The sequence below is a fragment of the Bufo bufo genome, chromosome 4, assembly GCF_905171765.1.
Source record: "Bufo bufo chromosome 4, aBufBuf1.1, whole genome shotgun sequence".
NCBI classification, from domain to species: domain Eukaryota; kingdom Metazoa; phylum Chordata; class Amphibia; order Anura; family Bufonidae; genus Bufo; species Bufo bufo.
The window spans coordinates 184,048,592-184,056,997 of NC_053392.1; the positions used below are offsets into that span (position 1 = coordinate 184,048,592).

Genomic DNA, 8,406 nt, shown 5'->3' on the forward strand with positions numbered 1-8,406 from the left:
GTCGGCGATCGCCGCAAACCGCAGGTCAATTCAGACCTGCGGTTTGCGGCGGCGATCGGGCGTGCCATCGGGTCCCCATGTGGCTGTAGGGGGGACCCGATGGCATGGAAGGCAGCGCGATGCCTAAGGAAGGCATCGCGCTGCCTTCCGGTGACGAGCCTGTGAGATCCAGCCCCCTGAATCTCACAGGCCGGAAGCTGTATGAGTAATACACACAGTATTACTCATACAGCCAATGCATTCCAATACAGAAGTATTGGAATGCATTGTAAAGAATTAGACCCCCAAAAGTTTAAGTCCCAAAGTGGGACAAAAAATAAACTGCAAAAAAAGTTGAAAAAATAAAGTTTTCCCCACAAAAAATGAAAAGTTTCAAGTAAAAATAAACAAAAACGTAATTTTCCCCAAATAAAGTAAAAAAAAAAGGTAAAAAATAGGGGAAAAATAAAAAGTATACATATTAGGTATGCTAAATAAACCATTTTTTGTCACCTTACATCACAAAAAGTACAACAGCAAGCGATCAAAAAGGCGTTTGCCCACCAAAATAGTACGAATCTAACTGTCACCTCATCCCGCAAAAAATGAGCCCCTACCTGAGACAATCGCCCAAAAAATAAAAAAAACTATGGCTCAGAATATGGAGTCACTAAAACATAATTTCTTTTGTTTTAAAAAAGCTGTTATTGTGTAAAACTTACATAAATAAAAAAAAGTATACATATTAGGTATCGCCGCGTCCGTATCGACCGGCTCTATAAAAATATCACATGACCTAACCCCTCAGATGAACACCGTAAAAAATAAAAACTGTGCTAAATAAACCATTTTTTGTCACCTTACATCACAAAAAGTGTAATAGTAAGCGATCAAAAAGTCATATGCACCCCAAAATAGTGGCAATCAAACCATCATCTCATCCTGCAAAAAATGAGACCCTATTTAAGATAATCGCCCAAAAACTGAAAAAACTATGGATCTCAGAATATGGAGACACTAAAACATGATTTTTTTTGTTTCAAAAATGATATTATTGTGTAAAACTTACATAAATAGAAAAAAGTATACATATTAGGTATCGCCACGTCCATATCGACTGGCTCTATAAAAATATCACATGACCTAACCCCTCAGATGAACACCGTAAAAAATAAAAAATAAAACTGTGCTAAATAAACCATTTTTTGTCACCTTACATCACAAAAAGTGTAATAGCAAGCGATCAAAAAGTCACACGCACCCCAAAATAGTGCAAATAAAACCGTCATCTCATCCCACAAAAATCATACCCTACCCAAGGTAATCACCCAAAAACTGAAAAAATTATGGCTCTCAGACTATGGAAGCACTAAAACATTATTTTTTTTGCTTCAAAAATGAAATCATTGTGTAAAACTTACATAAATAAAAAAAAGTATACATATTAGGTATCGCCGTGTCCGTGACAACCTGGTCTATAAAAATATCACATTATCTAACCTGTCAGATGAATATTGTAAATAACAAAAAAAAAACGGTGCCAAAACAGCTATTTCTTGTTACCTTGCCTCACAAAAAGTGTAATATAGAGCAACCAAAATCATATGTACCCTAAACTAGTACCAACAATACTGCCACCCTATCCCGTAGTTTCTAAAATGGGGTCACTTTTTTGGAGTTTCTACTCTAGGGGTGCATCAGGGGGGCTTCAAATGGGACACGGTGTCCAAAAAAACAGTCCAGCAAAATCTGCCTTCCAAAAACCGTATGGCATTCCTTTCCTTCTGCGCCCTGCCGTGTGCCCGTACAGCAGTTTATGACCACATATGGGGCGTTTCTGTAAACTACAGAATCAGGGCCATAAATATTGAGTTTTGTTTGGCTGTTAACCTTTGCCTTGTTACTGAGAAAAATGGATTAAAATGGAAAATTTGCCAAAAAATTAAAATTCTGAAATTTCATCTCCATTTGCCAATAACTCTTGTGGAACACCTAAAGGGTTAACGACGTTTGTAAAATCTGTTTTGAATACAGTGAGGGGTGTAGTTTCTTAGATGGGGGTCACTTTTATGGAGTTTCTACTCTAGGGGTGCATCAGGGGGGCTTTAAATGGGACATGGTGTCAAAAAAAACAGTCCAGCAAATTCTGCCTTCCAAAAACCGTATGGCATTCCTTTCCTTCTGCGCACTGCCGTGTACCCGAACAGCGGTTTCCGACCACATATGGGGTGTTTCTGTAAACTACAGAATCAGGGCCATAAATAGAGTTTGGTTTGGCTGTTAACCCTTGCTTTGTAACTGGAAAAAAAATATTAAAATGGAAAATCTGCAAAAAAAGTGAAATTTTGAAATTGTATCTCTATTTTCCATTAATTCTTGTGGAACACCTAAACAGTTAACGACGTTTGTAAAATCTGTTTTGAATACCTTAAGGGGTGTAGTTTCTTAGATTGGGTCACGTTTATGGAGTTTCTACTCTAGGGGTGCATCAGGGGGGCTTCAAATGGGACATGGTGTAAAAAAAAAGTCCAGCAAAACCTGCCTTCCAAAAACCGTATGGCATTCCTTTCCTTCTGCGCCGTGCCGTGTGCCCGTACAGCGGTTTACGACCACATATGGGGTGTTTCTGTAAACTACAGAATCAGGGCCATAAATATTGAGTTTGGTTTGGCTGTTAACCCTTGCTTTGTAACTGGAAAAAAATTATTAAAATGGAAAATCTGCCAAAAAAGTGAAATTTTGAAATTGTATCTCTATTTTCCATTAATTCTTGTGGAAGACCTAAAGGGTTAACAAAGTTTGTAAAATCAGTTTTGAATACCTTGAGGGGTGTAGTTTCTAGAATGGGGTCATTTATGGGTGGTTTCTATTATGTAAGCCTCGCAAAGTGACTTCAGACCCGAACTGGTCCCTAAAAATTGGGTTTTTGAAAATTTCAGAAAAATTTCAAGATTTGCTTCTAAACTTCTAAGCCTTGTAACATCCCCAAAAAATAAAATATCATTCCCAAAATGATCCAAACATGAAGTAGACATATGGGGAATGTAAAGTAATAACTATTTTTGGAGGTATTACTATGTATTATAGAAGTAGAGAAATTGAAACTTAGAAATTTGGTATTTTTTACAAATTTTTGGTAAATTTGGTATTTTTTTTATAAATAAAAATGAATTTTTTTACTTCATTTTACCAGTGTCATAAGGTACAATATGTGACGAAAAAACAATCTCAGAATGGCCTGGATAAGTTAAAGCGTTTTAAAGTTATCAGCACTTAAAGTGACACTGGTCAGATTTGCAAAAAATGGCCTGGTCCTTACGGTGAAATAAGGCTGTGTCCTGAAGGGGTTAAACAAAAAAAAAACATGAAAGGTCCTCTTTAGTGTTGATCGAGCACCAAAGTGTTTGGGTGCTCGGGTTGAACACCTCGGAAGCACAATGGAAGTCAATGGGAGAACCCGAGCATTAAACCAGGCACACGCTGCTCTGAAGAGGGGAGGGTGTCTGGTTCATAGGAAAAGGTCAGAAATTGATGGAAACACCACCAAGGATGTCTGGATGCATCTTGTACTCCCAGGTCGCTACTGGGAATGATGTTGTCCGAGTAGTACGCGACTTTTACAGACTGACAATAATATGCACAATTGATTTTAGAGGAAAAATTGTTAGGAAACATTCTTTCCTGTATATTTAACTTGTGTATAAACTGCAAATGCTGCCAAAAATTACAATGAAGAGGCACTCCGCTACAACCTGTATATCACATAATGGAGGGCCTCATTCACATTGTGGTACAATTGTTCAGGTAGTGGGACTCCTACACTCATAAAACCTATGCACTAAGTGAAAGGGCTTCCAAAAATACAAGGAACCGGCACTACAATACACCAATTATTACACATCATACACCCTTGAAAAATTATGATGGATGGCTTGCTGGTGACCCGCAAAAACATTAATAGCAAGGGCCTGCTGGTGACCCTCTAAAACATTACGGGCGAGGGCCTGCTGCTGAGCTGACCATCTAAAACATTAGGGGTGAGGGTCTGCTGCAGCACTGACTCTCTAAAACATTAGGGGTGAGTGCCTGCTGCTGAGCTGAGCATCGAAAAAATTATGGGCGAGTACCTGCTGCTGAGCTGACCCTCTAAAACATTAAATGCGAGGGCCTGCAGGTGAGCTGACCCTCTAAAATATTGTAGGTTAGGGCCTGCTGGTGAGCTGACCCTGTAAAACATTATGGTTGAGAGCCTGCTGGTGAGCTGACCCTCAAAAACATTATATGTGAGGGCCTGCTGGTGAGCTGAACCCAGTTCTATACTATACAATGAGTATGATATTTAATGATGGGACAAACTCTTTAAAGGTTAGTGTCTCCTTAATTTCCTGCACCCTGTTCTTAACTCCTTGCTGAGGGATTGTTAGGCTACATACTCTGGGAGGTGTAGTTTATACTGATTTTTCACATGGGTTTTTGTTGCTGCTTTTTCACACAAAATATGCATCAGAATCCACATGTGTTGCAGCATTGATGGCAGTTCAAGGCTCGGGTGACTGCTGAGGCCAGCAAACTCCTGGTCCTGCGTGGACCAGCAGCGGCCAGGAACGAAGAAGCGTCAGGGCTGTGGACAGGTGAGTCTTCTTTTTTTGTGCTCAGGGGCTTCAGGGACATAGGTACGAACCAAAGGGTTTGTCGCCTCCAAGGCCAGACAAACCTTTTAAAAGGTTGTCCCATTAAGTAAACTAATCCCCTATCCACAGAGTGGAGGAACTGACTGCGGGACCCCACTGATCATGAGAACAGGGGCCAGTGCTCCCCATTTGAATAGAGTGGCTGACGTACATGAATGTCCATTGCACCCTGGCAACCCCATAAAGCTGAATGGAGTGAAAGCACATTTACATGACCTAACTCTATTCAGGGAGGGGGGGGGGGGGGGCATAGGGCCCCGTTGCTATGATCAGTGTGAGACAACGGATCAGACACAGAGATAGGGGATAAGGGTACTTTCACACTTGCGGCAGAGGATTCCAGCAAGCAGTTCCGTCGCTGCCTGCTGGGTCCGGAAATCCAGACGCAAACGGATGCATTTGTGAGACGTCTGACAAATGCATTGCAATACATGATCCGTCTCTCCGGTGTCATCGGGAAAAATGGATCTGGTATTCATTTTTTTGCATTTTCAAAGTACGAACGGAAAGCCGGATCCGTTTTGCCGGAACACTTAATGCCGATCCGGCACTAATACACTTCAATGTAAATTAATGCCGGATATGGCATTCCGGCAAGTGATCAGTATTTTTGCCCGGAGAGAAAACTGCAGCATGCTGCGGTATTTTCTCCGTCCAAAAAACGTAAGAGGGACTGAACTGATGCATCCTGATGCATACTGAACGGAATACTCTCCATTCAGAATGCATTAGGATAAAACTGATCAGTTTTTTTCGGTATTGAGCTCCTGTGATGGAACTCAATACGGGAAAACAAAAACGCTAGTGTGAAAGTACCCTAAATAGTCTTAATTGGACAGCCCTTTTAAATGTGCCAAACTATAGTAAAATATTGGTCTAAGCTAAGGCAAACATGAGGCGGTGTAAGGAAGAGAAAAATGTCTAGCAAGATACACCAAATCTGTCACACAGAGTGTACTGCTGTGATAAATCTGGTGCATCTCTTGTCAGGAAATAAAGTACAGCATATATATACTGTATATACACATATCTATGTACATTAGAAATAATAGAAAGCAACTACTTAAAAAATACAAAATCTAATTAAAAAAAACATGGATTTATTAGAAAACAGTGGTGTCATTAAATTGGTGATATCATTAAAAAAAAAAAGAAATATAAATATAAATAAAACAGTGCATATCATAAATCAAGGCAACTTATTCTAGCACCTAAAATACTGATGGTCTGTGGCAGTGCCTTGTACATCATAATGCCCTACAGAGAGCTTCATTTTCTGTACATCAGAATACATAGCAGTAATTGTAAACAGCTATTTGACAAGGTGCTAATCCCAAAAGTCAGATATTTTCCAAATATTGGCCCCTAATACTGTAAGCCCTATTGCTCCTAGTCTGATATTAATTCACAGAGCTGTGAAAATACTGACAATAAAACTTTTTTTATGGCTCTTTCTCCATTGCTGTATTGCAGCACAATGAATCTGCCACTGTGCCGGGCTTCACATTTAAGGTGCATTAAGGTAATTGTCCATGAGCTGCAGAAGAACATTCATACTTTCCGAGAAGTTTTAAGTGTTACATTCTGCTTGGTGAATCTTACAGCTTCTTCTTTAGATCTCTTCACAAATTCAGTCACTTTGTTGAAACCTTCAGTTAGTCCCTGCCCGGTAATGGCACAACATGGTTGGACAAACCAGTCTCGGTCACAGCAGTACTTCTTCATGTTAAATTTTCGCGTAATTTCATCTGCATTAAGAGCTCCAGGCAGGTCTTGCTTGTTTGCCAGTACGACCACTGGAACATTTTTTATTAACTCATTCTGGAGGATGAGCTGGAACTGTTTCTTTGATTCATCCATAGTTTGTTTGTTGGTGCTGTCCACCACATAGACCAAGCCGTCTGTGTTTTCAAAGTAGTAGCCCCAGAAGGATCTCAGCTTCTCCTGTCCTCCAACGTCCCATATGGTTAATTGCAGGTGCTTCTCAGTTTGCATCATCTCCACATTAAATCCTACTGTTGGAATGGTTGAAAAGGACCCCTTAAATTTAAACTTATACAGAATAGTAGATTTCCCTGCTGCGTCCAAGCCAAGGAGCAGAATCCTGGCTTGTTTCACCTTGGAGTGAAAAGAACTTGATAAGCCCATGTCTTGTCTTAACTATCGTATAGAAGAAAAAGGGGAGAGTACGTTAAGCATGCTGAATAGTAGCGGTGAAAGCTGTCTACTTATAGGCCGTCTTATCAGTGAGTAGAAAGGTGTATTGTTTATGAAGGTTTAATGTTCACTGCCTGTCACAAAGGTGGAACTGTCACGAGTAATAAAGCATGATCGATAAAGGAATCAAAGTTCAAAGTATGTGAGAATGCAATGATGTATGAAAATTATACTGATATTAGCAGGCAGCTTTATAACTAGGTTAAAATAACATGCTTCTGGTTGCTACAGCTACTACTAAGGCTGATCAATATATGGAAGCATTGTGAAGGAATTGTCATTTCATTATCTCAATCTTTGGTCTCATGCACATGACAAGGTCTTATGAATGGAGCCTTTATAGAAGCATATATAGTCCTGGCTCATCCATACTATAGAGCCATAAGCCATCTTGTGCCACTGTATCGTATGATACTACTATATGCTATCATCATATTTCGAACGTATTCTCTCCTGGAAGCAATGCTGCCAGGGTAGAATGTCTTCATGATACATCATGATAATCCAACATCCACACATGCCAACACTACTTTCATATGGAATCTTACAGAAAAAAGCCTCTGCGTGCCTCTATATAAAATAGAAGTTGGAGATTGTATGGTATCGTAATACGATTGTGTTTATGAGCCGTAACTCTCTAATTTACCTATTGATAGCAATATTTTTTTCTTTAGACCTATTCAAAATTATAAACCGAGAAAAACATATTTCATACTTAAAACTGTAAATTCACATACTTTACACCTTATTGTTAAATGAATAAAGTAGGCCTAATCCAAATCATTCATACCTACAGTACAGACCAAAAGTTTGGACACACCTTCTCATTCAAAGAGTTTTCTTTATTTTCATGACTATGAAGGCATCAAAACTATGAATTAACACATGTTGAATTATATACATAACAAACAAGTGTGAAACAACTGAAAATATGTCATATTCTAGGTTCTTCAAAGTAGCCACCTTTTGCTTTGATTACTGCTTTGCACACTCTTGGCATTCTCTTGATGAGCTTCAAGAGGTAGTCCCCTGAAATGGTCTTCCAACAGTCTTGAAGGAGTTCCCAGAGATGCTTAGCACTTGTTGGCCCTTTTGCCTTCACTCTGCGGTACAGCTCACCCCAAACCATCTCGATTGGGTTCAGGTCCGGTGACTGTGGAGGCCATGTCATCTGGCGCAGCACCCCATCACTCTCCTTCATGGTCAAATAGCCCTTACTTTTAAAGTTTTCCCAATTTTTCGGCTGACTGACTGACCTTCATTTCTTAAAGTAATGATGGCCATTCATTTTTCTTTACTTAGCTGCTTTTTTCTTGCCATAATACAAATTCTAACAGTCTATTCAGTAGGACTATCAGCTGTGTATCCACCTGACTTCTCCTCAACGCAACTGATGGTCCCAACCCCATTTATAAGGCAAGAAATCCCACTTATTAAACCTGACAGGGCACACCTGTGAAGTGAAAACCATTTCAGGGGACTACCTCTTGAAGCTCATCAAGAGAATGCCAAGAGTGTG

General features: G+C 39.8%; 1 protein-coding gene across 1 annotated transcript; it reads right to left on the reverse strand.

Moving 5' to 3' along the window:
• Positions 1–6,221: 6,221 nt before the first annotated feature.
• Positions 6,222–6,818, reverse strand: ARL14 (ADP ribosylation factor like GTPase 14). Its single transcript, XM_040431064.1, has one exon. It carries the CDS (start codon positions 6,816–6,818, stop codon positions 6,222–6,224), a length of 597 nt encoding a protein of 198 aa, XP_040286998.1.
• Positions 6,819–8,406: the final 1,588 nt, after the last annotated feature.